The sequence below is a fragment of the Desmodus rotundus genome, chromosome 5, assembly GCF_022682495.2.
Source record: "Desmodus rotundus isolate HL8 chromosome 5, HLdesRot8A.1, whole genome shotgun sequence".
In the NCBI taxonomy this organism is placed as follows: Eukaryota; Metazoa; Chordata; class Mammalia; order Chiroptera; family Phyllostomidae; genus Desmodus; species Desmodus rotundus.
Window position 1 is genome coordinate 32,639,824 of NC_071391.1, and position 18,868 is coordinate 32,658,691.

The following is an 18,868-nucleotide window of genomic DNA, read 5'->3' on the forward strand; positions in this document are numbered from 1 at the left end:
CTCACCAGGATAAAGAAATGGTAATTACAGTCAGCCTTCCACATCTATGGGGTTCACATCTGTGGATTCAACCAACCAAATGCAGACCAAAAATATTTGAAAAAAAAAATCCAGGAAGTTCCGGAAAGCAAAACTAGAATTTGCCACACACTGCACACTACGCTGATTCCATGCAAATGAAATTACATGTAGGCATACCCTTCTGTAGTCTATATGCAAATATAGGTTATATGCAACTACTACTCCATTTGATAAATGGGACTTGACCATCCAGAAATTTTGGTATCTAGTGGGGTACCAAATACCCTAAGAATACCAAGGATGACTGTATGTGAGGTGATGGAGGTATTAACTAACCCTACTGTGGTAATCATTTCCCAAAATGTAAATGTATCAAATCATCATCACACTGCACACCTTAAACTTTCATGTATGTGGCAATTATATTTCAAAGAGCTGGAAAAAACCTTATTGTATTGTTTACTTTGAATGGGTGCAGTTTATTATATACAAATTTTACCTCAATAAAGTTGTTTAAAAAAGAAGAAGGAATAGTATGGAAAGACCATCCTTAAGCAGTTAAAGAGAAAAGGCTCACCTGGATTTGAGACAATAAGCATCTTACAGTCAGGACTATAACGGACTAAGGTAGGAATGACTGATTTCATGATATTCACATTACGTTGAACCAGGGAAAGACGACTTTCTCCCTCCTGTTGCCGCACACCTGCTGTGATAATAATTAATTTGGAGTTTGCAGATACACTGTAATCTAAAAGGGAAACAAAAGACAGTATTTGGATCAAGATTGCCATAATCACTGTGCCTTAATTCTTTAAAAGTCTATTGCATGACCTTAGTATAAAAGTACTCATATACCTCATGTCTGACATCTGGAAATGAACAGACCTTCCATGTGGTAATGTTATTTTGAATAACCTAAAGAAAGTTTTATCACTATGACTTAGAATTTTCATACAGCTTTAAAAAAAAATAACACCACAATCTACTATCCTTTTAAACCCACACTGTCACTTGTTATTAAGGCCCAAGGCAATGCAACTCATCCCTCTGGCTTTGTAGAAACACCATATGTATCAGAAGCTTAGAACTCTGAAAATTATGTAACTGTTTCAAGATTCTAAGAGTAAGAATGCATTTATTTCTAAATAAAAGACTGGATTTGAGATCACAAGCAAGTTCTTGATCCACACACAGAAAAATAGCCTTCTAAATCCAATGACCAGTTGTAAAATTGTTTTACCTATTAGATCCAATGACAATATATGATGCTCACTATCCTATACTGGACTTGTTTTAAAGCATTATATACCTGGAAGTTATTTATAATATGGATGTCAAAAATTAAATTAGATAAAATCTCTTCTATATCCCATCTCTATTTTTTAAAATTAGTTTTATGCTCTTTTGAAAATGATATTTGTTCAATTTTAAAGATATTATCACATCTTCATTTATAGTCATTCTCATTTTCCTAATCCAAATTATAAACTGTAAACATTTTATGTTTTTCCTAGCCTAGTAAAAATTTTAATCAGAAAGACAATTTAGAAAGACAGCATTTCTTAGGCTAATATGTTTCGCATTAATCCAAAAGACTCTCTCCCCCTTCTGTCAAGTAAAGGATTTACAGAAGTTTTCTCTTTGCAGTCAACTCATTCTTGCTCAAAGATCTTGCTTGAGATAACCTTCCATAAACTCTTACCTAACCAGAGAAACCCCAAGTAATCTCTCAATCTCTGTCTCTCTTTCCCCATCCCTCCTTTCCCTCCCTTCTCCCCAACTCAACTTTTAGAGGATACACAGACAAAAACCCTTGCAACTTCTCCAAAGTCATCTCTCCACAGTTCAGATAAATTATTTGAAATATTGTGCCCAGTAAGTCAATTAAAGTGCATACCAAAGTAAAATATCAAGTCTTCACAATCTGCCTCTGAATCATTTTACTAACTTTGTGTCTTATTTTTATGTTAAATTTTCCAGGTGCCCTGGTTTTGTTAATGCTATCATCTCCCTGCCTGTTATTTATTTTTCTACTTAAGTATAACTCAGTCCTCCAGGAGACAGTAAACCATAGTGGTCTGGAGCAAAGACCTATATTTTGACTTTGCCACTTCCTAGCTGCATGACTCCAGAAAAGAATTTTGCCTGTTCCTCTGACTCTCAGTCCTTCATCGACAAGATCAAACTAATCATAGTTTTCCTTTAGATGATTCAGTGAGTTTAATATACATAGTATTCAGAACAGTGCCTTATACATATTAAATGTTCAATAAATGTTAGCAATTATTATATCATTAGTCAAGTATTTCTTTAAATAACAATTCCTCTGCTAGGTATCCCATAATCATATTATTAATAAATACTACTCTCTTACTTCACTGAATTTTTATAGCACTTACTGCTTATAATTCTCAAATAGTCTTTATATATGCTGCCTTATGTTATCGTCCCATTGTTTTTTCATAGTTAACCCTTACCTTGATCCTAAGATCTATAATAACAGATTCTGATCTCACATTCCTCCCTTTCTTCCATAAATATTTTAGCACCTTCTATGTCCCAAGCACTTCAGATCTGTGTTAACTATTGTACACACATTAAGGATTGAGATACGAATAGATGTTACAGAACATATCAACTGAATTGGTAATGTTTCACTTGGATGCACTGATGTTTGTTATACTTAAACTCTCTATATTTAAATTTTAATATTTTAAAATAATTATTTCTATGAACATTAATTTTAATGTCTTAGACATTAAAAGCATTGTTTTAAAATTGTCCTTTTAAGTGCAAAAAATAAAAGTGAAGGAAAACCATAAAATTTAGCAGTTTTGTATTTAAATTGCTTCATGAGTATCTTTAAATTAATTGTAGTACTTTCAAGACACTGAAATGATCACTGTTAGTGTGCTTTATAAAAGATATTGCAAAGCTTCAATCAGCTGAGTCATACACAAAGGCCCTGCCCTACAATCAGAAAATTAGCAAATGAACTTCTAAGTACGTTTACATGTTTTAGGTCAATATGAAATGATTATAATGGCCCTTTCCAACAGCATTTTTTAAAGATTTTTTATTTATTTATTTTTAGAGAGAAGGGAAGGGAGGCAAAAAGAGAGGGACAGAAACATCTATGTGATCTGAGAGAAACATCAACTGGTTGCCTCTCTCATGCCCCCAACCAGGGACCTGGCTTGCAACCCAGGCATGTGCCCTGACCAGGAATCAAACCAGTGACCTTTCATTCGACAGGACGCCCAACCCACTAAGCCACACCAGTTAGGGCTATAACAGAATTTTTAAATTAAGTAACCACATTCCATTTCAAAGTTTTATAAGAGGGTTTCTAGTAGAAAGTACATTTGTTCAATCAAATTACCTAATAGTGTACTATGCACTTCAGTGCATGATAAATTATTTATTTTGCCTAATTCTCTGAGGCTTCTTAGTTGGTCAAGACATGATGCTAATGCTAATGCTAATCTCTATTTCCTGTTCCCACACTATACCTTGAAAACTGATCCTCTATAAGGACAAAAAGAAAACCAGGTTAAAAAGTATAGATAAATATATCAATAGTATTCAGGACTAGTCAAGACTACATATACTATGGAAAAATCTAAGATGGAATGATAAGTTTAAAAAGCATTTATAGCCCTGGCCAGTGTGGTTCAGTTGGTTGGGTGTCATCCCACAAACCGAAAGATCGTGGGTTCAATTCCCAGTCAGGACAAACGCCTGGGTTACTGGTTTGGTCCCCAGTCGGGGCATGTACAGGAGGCAACCAATCAATGCTTCTCTCACACATTGATGTTTCTCTCTCACATCAATGTTTCTCTCCCTCTCTTTCTCCCTCCCTTCCCCTCTCTAGAGAATCAATAAAAATGAATAAAATTAAATTAAAAATGAAAAATAAAAAGCATTGATATGTCAGTTATGTAAAAAAACAAATGAATAAAGTAAACAAAACTATTAGAAAAGATTTTAACTTTTCTTTATGCATTTTTGTATTCACTAAACTTTGTCCAATGAGAATGGATGTTCTTTTTAAAAGAAAGATAAACTAATCTTTAAGCTGTAAGTCCTAATGATAATGGTACTATTTTAAATTCTATATTTATGGATATCAGTTAATAATAAAAAATTCATTATTTTTTAAAGCTTTGAAAATAACTTTATAAAATTAAAATTAACCTTTTCCAGAGATAATCTTTGAAGTATGAAAGAAAAGGCTGCCATGCTGAAGATCCATCATTTCTCCCTTCAATTTGTCCTCTGCGACATCAATAAGTGCAAGTTCATCAGTTAAATCCTAAAATACATGAAAGTTATGAATAAAATATTCTGGAAAATGTTCCTATTGCCATTTTAGGAGGATGAGAAAAAATTTTGTGTGGCTATTTTATAATCAAAGGAGAATTATATTTTTTAATAGAAAAATGATATAAAAATAATAATTTTGGACTTCTGGTCAAGATGCTGGCAAAGGTAGACACACTTAGCCTCCTCACCCAACCATAGAAAGAATTACAACTAGATCTCAAAACAACACCCAGAACCATCAGAAAATTGAGCTGTATGGAAGTCCAACAACCAAGAATTTAAAGAAACCGCTTCATCCAGACAGGTGGGAGAGGTGGAGAGTCATGGGGACATGGTGCAGCACAGAGAGGCGGTAGCAGCGTGGATGGTCCCACAGTCACATATGGTGGATAAAAATCAGGAGGGATACCTTGGGACCAAGTGATCCTAACCCCAGGCCAAACCACACAGCCCAAGGTTCCGGTGCTGGGCAGATAAATCCCCACAACCTCTGGCTGTAAAAACCAGTGAGGATTTGGGCAGTGGAAGAAACTGCTGGATTTTCAGGAGACTCGTTTAAAGGGCATGCACAGACTTAGCACATATGCAAACCCACCCACTCCGGGATTCACCACTAGGGCAACAGTTGGAAAGGCGCCAGTAGCATACAGGAAGTGAATGAAGTGACTGGAAACAGGGTAAGTGCTGAGCAAACCACCTGAAGCCAGGCAGTGAGTGGCATTGTCCTCTCTTCCCCAACACAGAGCCCCAAAGCAGTGAAGGGGTTGCCACACCCTGACAAATACCTAAGACTCTGCCCCACACAATTTACAGGTGCCTTTTCTACAGTAGCCCACACTATTAAGACAGGGAGTCAAAGCAGCTCTACCTAATATACAGAAACAAAAAAGGGAGACTACCAAATGGAGGAGACAAAGAAATACGGCCCAAATGAAAGAAGAGGGGGAAAAAAAAAAAACCCAGAAAAAGAACTAAATAAAACAGAGATAAACAACCTATCAGATGCAGAGTTCAAAACACTGGTGATCAGAATGCTCAAAGAACTCATTAGGTATGGCAACAACATAAAGGAAGAAATGAAGGTTACACTAAATGAAATAAAGAACAATCTACAGGGAATCATCAGTGGAGGGGGGTGAACGTGGGATTCAAATCAATGATTTGGAACATAAGGAAGAAATAAGCATTCAACCAAAACAGCAGGAAGAAAAAATAATTCAAAAAATGAGGATAGTATAAGGACCCTCTGAGACATCTGCAAATGTACCAACATTTGAATCACAGGGATGCCAGAAGGCAAAGATGGAAGAGCAAGACTGAAAACTTATTTGAAAAAATAATAAAAGAAAACTAACCCAATCTGGTGAAGGAAATAGGCATACAAGTCCAAGAAACAAGTTGTACCCAAAGAGGACCACACCAAGACACATCATAATTAAGATGCCAAAGGTTAAAGATAAAGAGAGAATCTTAAAAGTAGCAAGAAAAAAGCAGAGTTACCTACAAAGTAGTTCCCATAACACTGTCAGCTGACTTCTCAAAAGAAACTTTGCAGGCAAGAAAGGACTGGCAAGAAGTATTCATAGTGACGAAAAGCAAGGACATACAATCTAGATTACTCTATCCAGCAAAGCTATCATTTAGAATAGAAGGGCAGATAAAGTGCTTCCCAGACATGGTAAAGCCAAAGGAGTTCATCATCACCAAGATATTATTACATGAAATGTTAAAGGGACTTATTTAGGAAAAAGAGGATCAAAACTATGAACATTAAAATGGCAACAAATTAACAACTATCAACACTGAATCTAAAAAAAACAAACTAAGCAAACAACCAGAACAGGAACAGAATGATAGATATGGAGACCATATGGAGGATTATCAACAGGAAGGGGGGAAGGGGAGAATGATAGAAAACGTGCAGGGATTAAGAAGCATAATTGGTACATAGAAAATAGACAGGGGTATGTTAAGAATAGTATAGGAAATGGAGAAGCAAAAAAACTTAATATGCATGACCCATGGATATGAACTAAGGGGGAGGATTACTGGAAGAAAAGTGGGTACCCAGTGGAGGGGAGCAAAGGGGGAAAAATTGGGACAACTGTGATAGCATCATCAATAAAATATTTTTTAAATGACAATTTTTAAATATGCCTAGAATTATCAGAATTCAAGGTAAACAACAGAATGTAGCAAAAAATATTAATTGCTTTGCCATCATATACTTGTTAATTTTTTTAGAATTGGATTTTTCCATTTCAGATAACGGTTTAAGACCAATGAAAAGTTATGAGATTCTTTCAAAGAATTTTATTATATTTAACCCATACGCCTAATTTCTGAGTTGGCTGAAGTTGTTTTCAGTATGCATCCTTATGGTCAGAATAGACAGGCAGCCATCTATGGGAATTGAATTCCACGTGGGTCAGTGTGCACATTAATGTCAGTTCTCCAACCTAGGATAGTAGATGGTCATATAACCATATCCAATTGTTCCACTTCCTCTGGTCACAGAAATTAGTTCACAAATGGGCATGCAGTCCAGGCATGACAAATGTCTGTGAGGTTTGAAAATGAAAAATGGGAAATTAAGTCTCATTTTTCTTGGGAATCATAGCTCTAAGAATAACATAAGACTCTTAAGAACCATGGAGATGAACAACAGTGTGGTGACTACAGGGAGGGGGATGAAGTTGGGAGAGGGTACAGGGGAATAAATGGAGATGGGAAAAAATTTAAAAATAAAAAAGACTCTAAGAACTGAATAGCCATCTTTACCATACACAGAAAGACCTTCCTGAGAATTCGGCCAATAGGGGAAATATAAACAAAGGTATACAAATACTGGGTATGGATATGCATGAATTCCAGAATCTACTAGTACCTGAAGCCAGCTCTACTTTCAGAGTTTCCAATTATATGAACAATATATAGTAATCTCTTTATTGCTTACTGTAATTTGAATTGGGTTTTATCATATTCAACATATAAAACTATATAGAAGGACTGTATTCCCTCAGATTCTAGTGGCCAGATTCCAAAATTGAGCAATAAGAAAAAGGGATCCAAGTCCCTATTTACTAATTTTTTTCCTCACATCAGGTACAATCTTGTCTTATTGGAAAACTATAAATTCTAAAATTTACTAAATTATGTGTCATATGTCAGGAATAGGAGGAGGATAAGGAGTTTCATCCAGAATGATCACATATGATTTTTGGCTAACTGATTAAAAAAAATAGATCATGTTTACAGATCCATTTTTACATCAGTTTGTGTATCTATCTGGGTCTGAAACAGGAAAGCAGAAACTACTCTAAGCATTTCAATAGAGGGAATATAGGGAATTTTTTAGACAGATGTTGGAGGACTAAAAGAACAAAAAGGTATCACTTGTGGTAACTCAAGAGTATCTGCAGCTTGAAACTACCACCCCTAAGGCTTAAGAAACAGACATACTAAAAAAGGAGCTTCAAGGATCTAGTGTCAGAATTCTGGTGGATACTAGTCTCAAAATCTGGCTGCTACCACTAATGGCGCAAAATGAGGACAATGCTGGACTTCCCAAAGAACCTGGAGGCTAGAACCAACTTCTACCATTGGGCCAAAGGGGCTGAAGTTGAGATGACTGTGACCAGAACAAAATGCCAACAGAAAAAAGTCACTGCTCTCCCACTACCTTCCAACTACCCTATAGTGCCCCTATTGGCAGAACCAACAAGATATCAACTGACAAAGGAGAAAAAGATTAAGCAGAGATCCAGCATCAGAATCACAAAGCTGAGTTTAGAACGTTGGATTTGGAGATGAGTGATAATAATTTAATAACCAACACAGCCTACTTTTAACTTATATTTTCACCTTGATTTACCTCTCTTCTCAACAGGTAACCACACAATTCTCTTATTAAGAAAATCTTCCTAGCTACATTTGTCTTGACTGTCAAAGACAACTCAATCCCTACACGTTTTTGATTGTTTGTTTTTTAAAGAATTAACCTACATCTATGAGAGTCATTTCTCAAATAGAGTTCTAAATAAAGACCCTGGGCTTGTTTTGCCAGAATCTTCTATGAATAGCTATGACCCTGGACAGTTATCTCAGTTGGTTTCCAATCGTCCCAGTACACCAAAGTGTGTGGTTTATCCTGGATAGGCCACATACAAGAAGCAACCAATGGCCCTGGCCAAGTGGCTTAGTTGTTTGGAGCATCATCCTATACATCAAAGGTTGTGGGTTCAACTCCAAGTCAGGGCACAAACTAGGTTTTGGGTTCAATACCGAGTCGGGGAGCATACAGGAGGCAACCCATCAATGTTTATCTCCACATTGATGTTTTTTTCTTTCTCTCTCTCTCTCTCCTTTCTTCTCTCTAAAATCAATAATATATCCTTGGATGAATGTTAAAAAAAGAAAAGAATCAACCAATGAGTGCATGGGTAGGTGGAACAACAAATCAATGTTTTTCTTTCTCTCTCTCCCTGCCCCCATCCTTTCTCTTTTTCCCCCCTCTCTCTTTCTTTATAAAATCAATCAAAAAGAAAAAAGAAAAAACAGTTATGAGCATCCTAGGAACTTTTCTGCAGGGAGTCCCAGATAGACCATAGTAAGGCAGAGAACAAGAGACTAAAAATCAATCTGAGGAAAATAGCTATGGCCACTCTGCTCTGTACAGGACAAGTAAGTCAGCTGCATGGCTACCCACTCCTAAAAACTTATAAACCCTTTAAAGTCCACCTTTCAATGACATATGGAGGTATCATGGTGCTCATATGTTCCTTTTTGTCAATGGACTATATGAATGTGTATATTTGAATATCCTTTATCACTTTCCATTTATGCCACAATACACATCAATGTGACCTGAAAACAAAGTCCTGAACTACTCTGCTTCACTCAGGTATTGGGCAAAATACAATAAATTCTAGTAAAAATTAAATGGGCTCCAACAACAGGCCTTTCTCACAACTGGAGTTCTGAAGTGTCATGCAAATATACCTTAGAGTAGGCTTCTTTTTTTTTTGACTCCTTATGCTGAGCACTCAGTAAATTCTTTATTTTTTCATTATGTTTTCTTGATTATGCTATTACAGATGTCCCAATTTTTCTACCTTTGCTCCATTCCACCCAGTATCTCCCACTGTCTCAGGCAGTCCCCCCACCATTGTTCATGTCTATGGGTCATGGATATAAGTTCTTTGGCTACTACATTTGCTTTACTGTATTTTACATCCCCATGGCTATTTTGTAACTACCAATTTGTACTTCTTAATCTCCTTACCTCTTCACCCATTCCCCCATACCTTCTTCCCATCTGGCAACCATCAAAACGTTCTCCAAATACATGATTTTGTCTCTGTTCTTCTTGTTTGCTTAGTTTGTTTTTTAGATTCACTTGTTGATAGATATGTATTTGTTGCCATTTAATTGTTCATAGTTTTGGTCTTCTTTTTCTTAAATAAGTCACTTTAACATTTCATATAATAATGGTTTGGTGATAATGAACTCCTTCAGTTTTTTCGTGTCTGGGAAGCTCTTTATCTGCCTTCTGATTCTAAATGATATCTTTGTGGGGTACATCAGTCTTGCTGTAGGTCCCTGCTTTTCATGAGTTTGAATATTTATTGCCAATCCCTTCTAGCTCGCAAAGTTTCTTTTGAGAAATCAGCTGACAGTCTTATGGGAACTCCTCTGTAGATGACTAACTGCTTTTCTCTTGCTTGCTTTTAAGATTCTCTCTTTATCGTTAATCTTTGGCATTTTAATCATGATATATCTTGGAGTGGGCCTCTTCACATCCATCTTGTTTGGGATACTCTGCGGTTTCTGGACTTGCATGTCTATTTCCTTCACCAAAGTAGGGAGTTTTATTTCATTATTTTTTCAAATAGATTTCCGATTTCTTGCTCTTCCTCTTCTCCTCTGGCACCCCTATGATGCAAATGTTGGACTTCTTGAAATTGTCCCAGAAGCTGCTTATACTATCCTCGTTTGGGGGGGGGGGTCCCTTCTTTTTTCTTCTTGTTGTTTGATTAGTAGTTTTTTGCTTCCTTACTCCAAATCATTGGTTTGATTCTTGGTTTCACCCACTCTGCTGTTAATTCCCTGTAAATTATTCTTTATTTCCATTAGTGTATCCTTCATTTGTGACTAGATCTGTTTTATGCTATTGAAGTCTTCACTAAGCTCCTTGAGCATTCTTATTACCAGTGTTCTGCATCTGATAGATTGTTATCTCCATTTCTTTTAGTTCTTTTTCTGGAGTTTTGATGTTCTTTCATTTGGGCAATATTTCTTTGTCTCCTCGTTTTGGCAGCCTCCCTGTGTTTGTTTCTATGTATTAGGTAGATCTGCTTTGACTCTGTGTCTGCGTAGTGTGGCCTAAGTAGTAGTTGTGTTATATAGGGTCCAGTGGCATATCATCCCCAATCACCCAAGCTAAGTACTCAAGGTGCACCCTTTGTGTAGGTTGAGTACAACCTTCACTTGTAGTTGGGCCTTGAGTGCTGTTGGCAGGTCAATGGGAGGGATTTCCTCAGGCTGCAAGGACTGGATGTGACCACTTACCACCAACCTCTGCCCTCTGTGGAAGGTCAGCTGTGCAGGAGCAGGGTGGTGATGTTCGGATATGGTCTATAGCTATATCCACTGGGTGTACAAGCTCTGGAGATTCCTGGGTGGTACAGGCCAAGGTCAGCCTCCACCTGTGCTTTGCTGAAGGCCACCCTGTGTGAGCTCTAAAACAATCTGAGATAGCTGTTACTGTGCTGGGCTTAGAGATTCCCAGGTGAAGTCCAGCTGTAAATCTAGGCTGGTTGCTGCTAGTGCTGGGCCTGTGGCCCCTAAGCAAGAGGTATGGGGGCTGGAGGCTCACTGAGGCTGGCTGTTGCTTGTTTGAGAAGACTTGGTAAGTTGCGAGGGATGAGCCAAGGCCAGCCATTCATTCAGAAAAGCAGCTGGAGTGGGCCCATAAGTTGCATGGGGCGGAGTTTCTGGGGATCTTCAAGCAGGTCACATAGTTTTAGCCAGGTTGATGGAGTCTCAGATATGGCACCAGCTTGCTGTCTCTGTGGGGGGAAGGTTTATATAACGGACAATGGCCTCTGCTCACCTTGATGCCAGATACTTCGGTGTCTCCTTGTATACAACTGGTGACCACAAGCTGCTACAGGGAGTGAGTCTGATTAAGTGCATGGGTGGTTCTTCTGCTTGGGGCTCCAAAAGTTCCTTCCACTGACTCAATTCCCACTGGTTTTTGGATGCATAAGTTATGGGGGCTTATCTTTCTGGCACTGAAACCCTGAGCTGGGGGACCTGGTGTGGCGCTGGGACTCCTCACTCTCAAGATATCCCTCCCAAATTTTTATCCACCACACGTGGATGTGGGATCAACCTGTTCTGTGTCTCTCCCCCTCCAACCAGTCTGGATGGATGTGTTTTCTTTCATTTCATAGTTGTCTGACTTCCATTCAACTTGATTTTTGATGGTTCTGAGTGATGGTCGTTCTATATTTTAGTTATAATTGTGATGTGGGTGTGCAAGGAGGCGAGCCATGTTTACCTATTATGCCATCTTGACCAGAACAGTAAATTTTTTATATCTGCAAAGCATTTCTCTCAGTTTTAGTATTTTTAAAAATCTGCTAAATAATTTTCTTCCTGCTCTTTTTTTTTAATATTTTAAAATTTATTGATGAGAGAAAATGAAAAAGAGAAACATTGATTTGTTGTTCCACCTATTTTTATTCATTCACTGGTTGATTCTTGTATATGCCCTGACCAGGAATCAAACCAACTACCTTGGTGTAACAGGATGATGCTCTAACCAACTGGGCTATCTGCCTAGGGCCTGCTCTTTCTTGTATCTTCCTGAAATGTCAATCAATTACTGGACCTCCTGATTGTTCCTGTAATTTTCCCACTTTTCAATACCCCATCTGTGTCTGACAGCCTGCTGTCTAGCAGCCCAGTGGGAATAAAAGGGCTCTGGCCTCATTGTCTTAAGGTGCAGACTTTCCATTAATTCTACTGCTCTTAATGAGATGTCTGTCCTCTCCCACCCTTAATTTCCTGCAGGTAGAGCATGTCGGATTCAATTTCTCCCAGGAGTAAACTGCTTCCCCTTGCCTGCTTGGATATGAGAGGTGGTTGCCTAGTTGATTAAGGTGCAGGAGAGAATCTGGTGGTTTTCCTTCTCATCATATAAAACTCCAACCAATCATGAGCATTTTGGGGGTTCTGGAATTTAACTGGTTTTGCTTCTTCTTATTATCCCCCTTTGCAAGTTTCAAAAAATTGGAAAAAAATTTTTCTCCAAGAAAAAACATCTTGCATCAAATGGAGAGTGCTCTGAAGGTGACTGAAGTTTAAACATGTAAGAACACACAATTTTTTATAAATAAATTCTGGAGTTTTGGGGGGGTCTCCCCTCATATATGATAAATGATTTTTGACAAGGGTGCCAAGACCATTCAACTCAGACAGTCTTTGCAACAAATGGTATATTTATATGCAAAAGAATGAAGTTGGAATGTTTATTTTACACCATATACAAAGTTAACTCAAAATGTATGAAAGATCTAAATGTAAGACCTAAAAGTATAAAATTCTTAGAAGAAAAAAACAGGAAAAAGCTTCGTGACATTGAATTTGGCAATGATTTTTGGCTATGATGTCAAAAGCACAGGCAACAAAAGTAAAAATGATAAATTTGAACTACATTAAAATAAAAAACTTCTGTGCATCAAAGGATACAATCAACAGAGTAAAAGGAAACCCAGGGAATGGGAGAATATATTTGAAAATAATGTATCTAAAAGTAATTAATATCTAGATATAAAAAGAAATCCTGCAACTCTACTACAACAAATAACTTGATTTTAAGATAAGGAAAGGATTTAAATAGATATTTCTTCTAAGAAGATACAGAAATGGCCAATAAGCACATGAAAAGATGCTCTAGAAAAAAAGGAAAATCAAAAAACTTCCATTGTTATTTTATCAAACATGGTACTTTTTGTTTTATAATAAGCATGTAATACTTATACAATTACATTTTTTTAGAATCTAATGAACAAACTGAACTAAGAAGCGAAATAGAGAAAGACTCACAGAGAACAAGGATAACTGCTATGAGGGGTTGGTTAGTGGGTGGAGGGCTCCAGCAAAAAGGAAAAGGAACTCAAGGACATGGACAACAGTGTGGTGACTGCAGAGGAGGGGGAGGCATAAGGGGGATAAATGGTAATGGGGAAAATACAATAAAAAAATAAATAATAGTCAAAAAAATTAAAGTGGAATTGGGAAATATGATTTTCTCCCATTATTCCTCAAGGAAGGTAATTCATGGATCATTGCAACATCAAATGTTATACTATTTAACAAATCCAGTCAATGTGCCTATAAGTAAATTTAAAATAGTCTAGTAATGGTAAACTCCAAATAAATGTTTTTTAAATTGTGTCAAAATCACATGAGAGGATACCTATTAGCAATCAAAGGATTAGCCCTGCAACCCTGAACTCATCAACAAACCTAAAAGGGCTTACTAGACTTTCAGCCACAGAACAGGCTTATCATTTACCTTCATTAAGATACAAATAGCACAAGCCATGCCTACAGCACCAGCTCCAACAATGGTGATCTTCCTCTGGGAGACTTTATCTTCCTTAATTAGATTCTCAATAAGCTGCTCCTTGACCGTTGACATTTTGAGAACCTGAGAGAGAGAATGCAATTTCAATGGAATCGAACTCACTAAATAAATCACTCTCAGAGTTATTGATGTGCTTCATCACACTGAACAACTAAGAAACCACCTCTTGAGTTTGCAGAAGGCTGGAGCGGAGGTTGCGGGGAAGCCAAAGAAAGAATTTCCCGGTCAAGGGGTGTGGGGAGGTAGAGCAGGGGCCAGTCTATCAGTTGCAGGAGGCTGGGGCACCAAAAGGCCTTTAGATGTCTCCCTGCCCTCACCCGCCACTTCCGCCCCTCTACCAGATACTCACAACTGCTCTGCTCAGCGCAACTCAGTACAGACCCCCTGAAAGCATAACACACAGCCTTTAAAGAAGATACTTTAAAATTGTAACCCCAGAAAAGAACACCAACGACATAACGTCAGGGAAAAAACAGCAACGGCAGCTGAGGTGCGAAGGCCAGCGACGGTTTGCTCCGAACCCCTCCCACGTACGTCCTCGGCTCGCGGGCTCCGCCCCTGGCCGACCCGGCGCAGGCGCAGTGAAGGACGCTTGCCGCCCTCTGGGTGTGGGCGAGAACTTTGACTCCCTGTGGTTACAGCCTCATTACCTCTGTGTGAAGAATTATGGACGTTCTCGAAGCGTGTGCAAGAGAGGTAATTGGAGAGTTGTTTCATTTACTTCAGCCAGCCTAGGCCTGGGACTGATTTTCGGTCTGTGGCCCCTTTGGATACCCCACAACCACCGGGGCAGGGTCCAGACCCCCCTAGGAAAGATCCTTCTTGGGAGAAAGCACCTCTTAGGGTGGTGCTGGCTTAAAACAGCATCCTGCGGAAATTGCTTCCAATTCCTGAGGTGAGATTGAAGATTGGAGTTTAGTTTGGGAAGACCGTCAGTGTAGTTCAAAGGCATGCTAAAAGAAGCTGGGCCTAGCCCTGGCTGGTGTGGTTCAGCGGACTGAGTGCGTACCTGTGAACTACAGTGTCGCTGGTTTGATTCCCAGTCAGGGCACGTGCTTGGGTTGTGGGTCAGGTCCCCAGTAGGGGGCGCAGGAGAGGCAGCCACATATTGATGTTTCTCTCTTTCTCCCTCCCTTCCCCTCTGTCTAAAAAGACAAATAAATAAAATCTTCAAAAAAAAACAGGACCTGAATCACAAGGATAGAAATTTAAGTGAAGTGTGGGCTTGGGAGTGACCAACCAACCATTCATTGTTAGGAATTTTTAATTTATTATTAAGCTCCATAATTTCAGGATCGAATGGTGAAATAATGTTCGAATATCTGTTGTAAAATCAGAAAGTAATAATGAAAAGGAAAGGCCACGTCTAATTTTTTAAGGGTATGTTAATTTATGCAAAGAATTTATTCATAACTCACACAAGGGGATACAACCTCCTCTCATTTTTTATTTGCATTTGAATCCTTTTCAAAATCTAAGGGGTAGTTTATTTTCTGTATCAAAGCCTGTGGTGTGTTTTGGGGTTTTTTGTATTTTTGGGGGTGTTTTTAATGTAGTTCAGATCATGCAATAACCCTGCTTAAAACCCTTCGATAGCTTTCCATTCCACTTAAATTAACCAATTTTTACAACCTAAGAGACATTCAAAATTTAGCCTCCTTCTACCTCTGCAATTTCATCTCAAAACATTCTCATCACACTCTCCCCAGCTGTTGCCAGCTTTTTCTTGGCACAGGACTTTTGGATGGACATGGACAACAGAGTGGTGATTGCAGAGGGGAGGGGAGTATAAGGGGGTAAACGGCAATGGAAAGAAATATAATTTAAAAATTTTTTTAAAGACTTTTTGCTGTTCCCTATATTGGAAAGTTCTTCCCCAGCCCTTTTCCAAGTTAATTGCTCATTTTCCATCTTGAGCATAAATGTCACTTTCTCTAGCTTTCCTTGACCAATACGTCAACTACCACCACATCCCTACAAACCTCCTATTCCTCTTGTGGCACTTTAACAACCTATGGCCAGCCCCAAGCAAGAGGAGTCTATGGTAGACAGGAGCGGCAGCCGCTGTTGGTCCTGCGCTACCACTTAACTTGTGCGCTTCCTTCCATAGCAACTCTACCCTTGTACCTCTTTTACCATGAGGCTGAGAGGGAGATCCTGCTGAAAGGGATGACCTCCAAATTCAGGCTCTACACCTGCTTCGTGCCCTTATTTGCTTATGGAGATGCCAGCTGGTAGTGACCACACTGCTCTAATGGAAGACTCTTCATTCATACCTGCCCAAGGCGCAGGGCGTTGGCGGGAGCTTGACCTCCTCTCAGCCTGAGTGGGTTCTCTGGTGGCTGTGATCCAAGCTAACCTATCATTTTGCTATACTGCAGCAATGCGAATAAAAGAGTGCCAAGATTTGTCTGGCATATTCCAACATCTACCAAAGTATAGTAGGCCCTCAGAAAAGAATTTGAAAGAGCATGGCTCTGAAGTCCTGATAATTTTCTCAATATAGGCTTCAATGAGGAAAAAAAATCTACACATACACATACATATATAGATACAGGCCTACATGGAAGGAGGACCATGTTCTGAACATTCTAATTTGCTTTCCACACTAATTGGCAACTTGTGGGAGTTGGGGCTAGGACCTGCTTAATCCACTTCCCAGGGTATTAAGACTAAAATAAGATCATATTCCATTAAAAAGACTCGGGGCTCCTTGAAGAGTTGGACTATTCCTTGCCCGAGACAAGAAGATACAAGGTATCCCTGAAACACTGATTATGACAGAAAGCAAGAAAGCTTCACAAGATCTGGAAATTTATAAAAGATTAGTAAGTCTCTCTTAAGCATTATTTTTCACTCATGTTGGTGTTGACTAATTTATTGCATCAAGTAATATGAAATTAATAACATAAATATATTTTTTTAAAAAACTAAATGAGCTTAACTTAAAAGGCTCTAGGAATAAGTATACATTTCCTTATGGGGAAGATTTAAAAGTCCTAAGATTAGATACTGGTGATAGTGCACAACTATATGGATCCTCAGAATTGTACACTTTAGGAGTAAATTTTATGGTACGTTACATCTTAAGGCTGTTTTTGAGAGCCTATAGGAAAGCAAATTTCTGTAATTGTTAATTGTCAAGACTACATAAGTAAGTCTTGTCATTTTACATTTAAGACACATAACAAAAAAATATAATTCTTTCCCTTACCTAGCTCTCAGGAAGGAAATTTTGGGAGAGATCCTAGAGAAGTGATAACAATAAAGTTGTTCTAGTTAACCTCTGGAAGTACGGTTTTTAGGCCTGGATAAGGGTCGTAGTTATGGAAATATTTTAAGAACTCTAAAGAAAATTTTTGCGTAAACAACCACCAGGTCATTTGGTTTAAAATTAAGTACAGTAGTCCCCCCATTTATCTAGTTTCACTTTCCATGGCTTGTTACCCAGTCTGAAAATACTAAATGGGAAATTCCAGCAATGATTTCTAAGTTTTAAATTGCCCGCCATTCCAAGTAACACAAGATCTCACACCATCTTGCTCCAGCCCGCCTGAGCAATGAATCATCCCTTTGTCAAGATTACCCATGCTGTACGACTGCCTACCCATTAGTCACTTAGTAAGTCACCTGTCATCAGATCAACTAGCCCTGACTGGTGTGGCTCGGTTGGTTGGGTGTCCTGCAAACCAAAAGGTTGCTGGTGAGATTCCTGGTCAGGTCACATGCCTGGGTTGAGGGTTCTGTCCTGTTGGGGCATGTTTGAGAGGAAACCGATCAGATGTTTCTCTCTCTTTCTCCCTCCCTTCCTGTCTAGAAAAATAAAATCTTTAAAAAAATAAAAGCTATCACAGTGCTTGTGCTCAAGTAACCCTTATTTGACTTAATGCCACATTCATAACTTTTTAGTCTGTTTTATTAATCTTACTGCTCTAAATTTATATACTTTATCTTATCTCATACATGAGAAAAAAACATAGTACATAAGGGGTTTAGTACTATCTGTGGTTTCAAGAATCCACTGGAGTCTTGGAACGTATCCCCCATGGGTGAGGGGGACGGACTACTGTGTACCATTATGTTACTGACCTCCAGAGAGTGAAAGTTCTTAAATACCTGTGTTCCCCTGCAGTGGCAAAGTACCACTACTTAAGTTCAGTTGGCAAATAATGTCTTACATTAGTGTGTAATAGGTTATCTACATGAATTGTAGGGTACCAATTATGATGAGCACTATTACCAAGTTATCTTATAAATAATACCTTGGAGCTTTGTATATTGAAACAATTATGATGGAAATGGTACTAAAATAACATAGTCAATCTAGTCACAGCCTTAATATATTCTTAAACTGAAGTCTGATCAATAGTAAACAGTACCAACAATAAATAATAATAATGTGGGGCAAAGTAATTAAACAGTAATTACAACTTAAAAAAGAGTAAACAGTACCCCTTAAAAAAAAAAAATCATTGCAGCCCTGGCTGGTGTGGCCCAGTGGACTGAGTGCTGACCTGCAAGCCAAAAGATCACCAGTTCAATGCCCAGTCAGGGCACAAGCCTGATTTGCAGGCCAGGTCTCTGGTTGGGGGTGTGAGAGGCAACCAACTGTTTCTCTTTGCTTTCTTCCTCCCTTCCCCTCCTTCTGAAAATACATCTTTTTTAAAGCATGTAAGCCTGTAATCTGATCCCCACTTCGCTTTCTCCCACCCTCCTATAATCTTCCATATGTTCCCTCATTAATTTCAAATGCATTAAAAAAAAATCATTGCAGAGTTGCCAAAGAATAACCTAACAGCTCCCAATAATGTAATGAATGCTAGCTTTATGACTTTGTATCTCAATAAATTAACAGAGTAG

General features: G+C 38.4%; 1 protein-coding gene across 1 annotated transcript in view; it reads right to left on the reverse strand.

Moving 5' to 3' along the window:
* LOC112303279 (L-lactate dehydrogenase C chain) overlaps positions 1–14,450 on the reverse strand; it is a 32,427-nt gene extending 17,977 nt beyond the window's left edge. Inside the window, exons 1-4 of the mRNA XM_024558792.2 lie at positions 14,358–14,450; positions 13,937–14,071; positions 4,222–4,339; positions 599–772 (exon numbers count right to left, since the gene is read on the reverse strand). Of these exons, the coding sequence (XP_024414560.1) occupies positions 599–772; positions 4,222–4,339; positions 13,937–14,062 (418 nt within the window). The 5' untranslated portion in view covers positions 14,063–14,071; positions 14,358–14,450. The remainder of the gene's footprint in view (positions 1–598; positions 773–4,221; positions 4,340–13,936; positions 14,072–14,357) is intronic.
* Between the last annotated feature and the right edge of the window lie 4,418 nt (positions 14,451–18,868).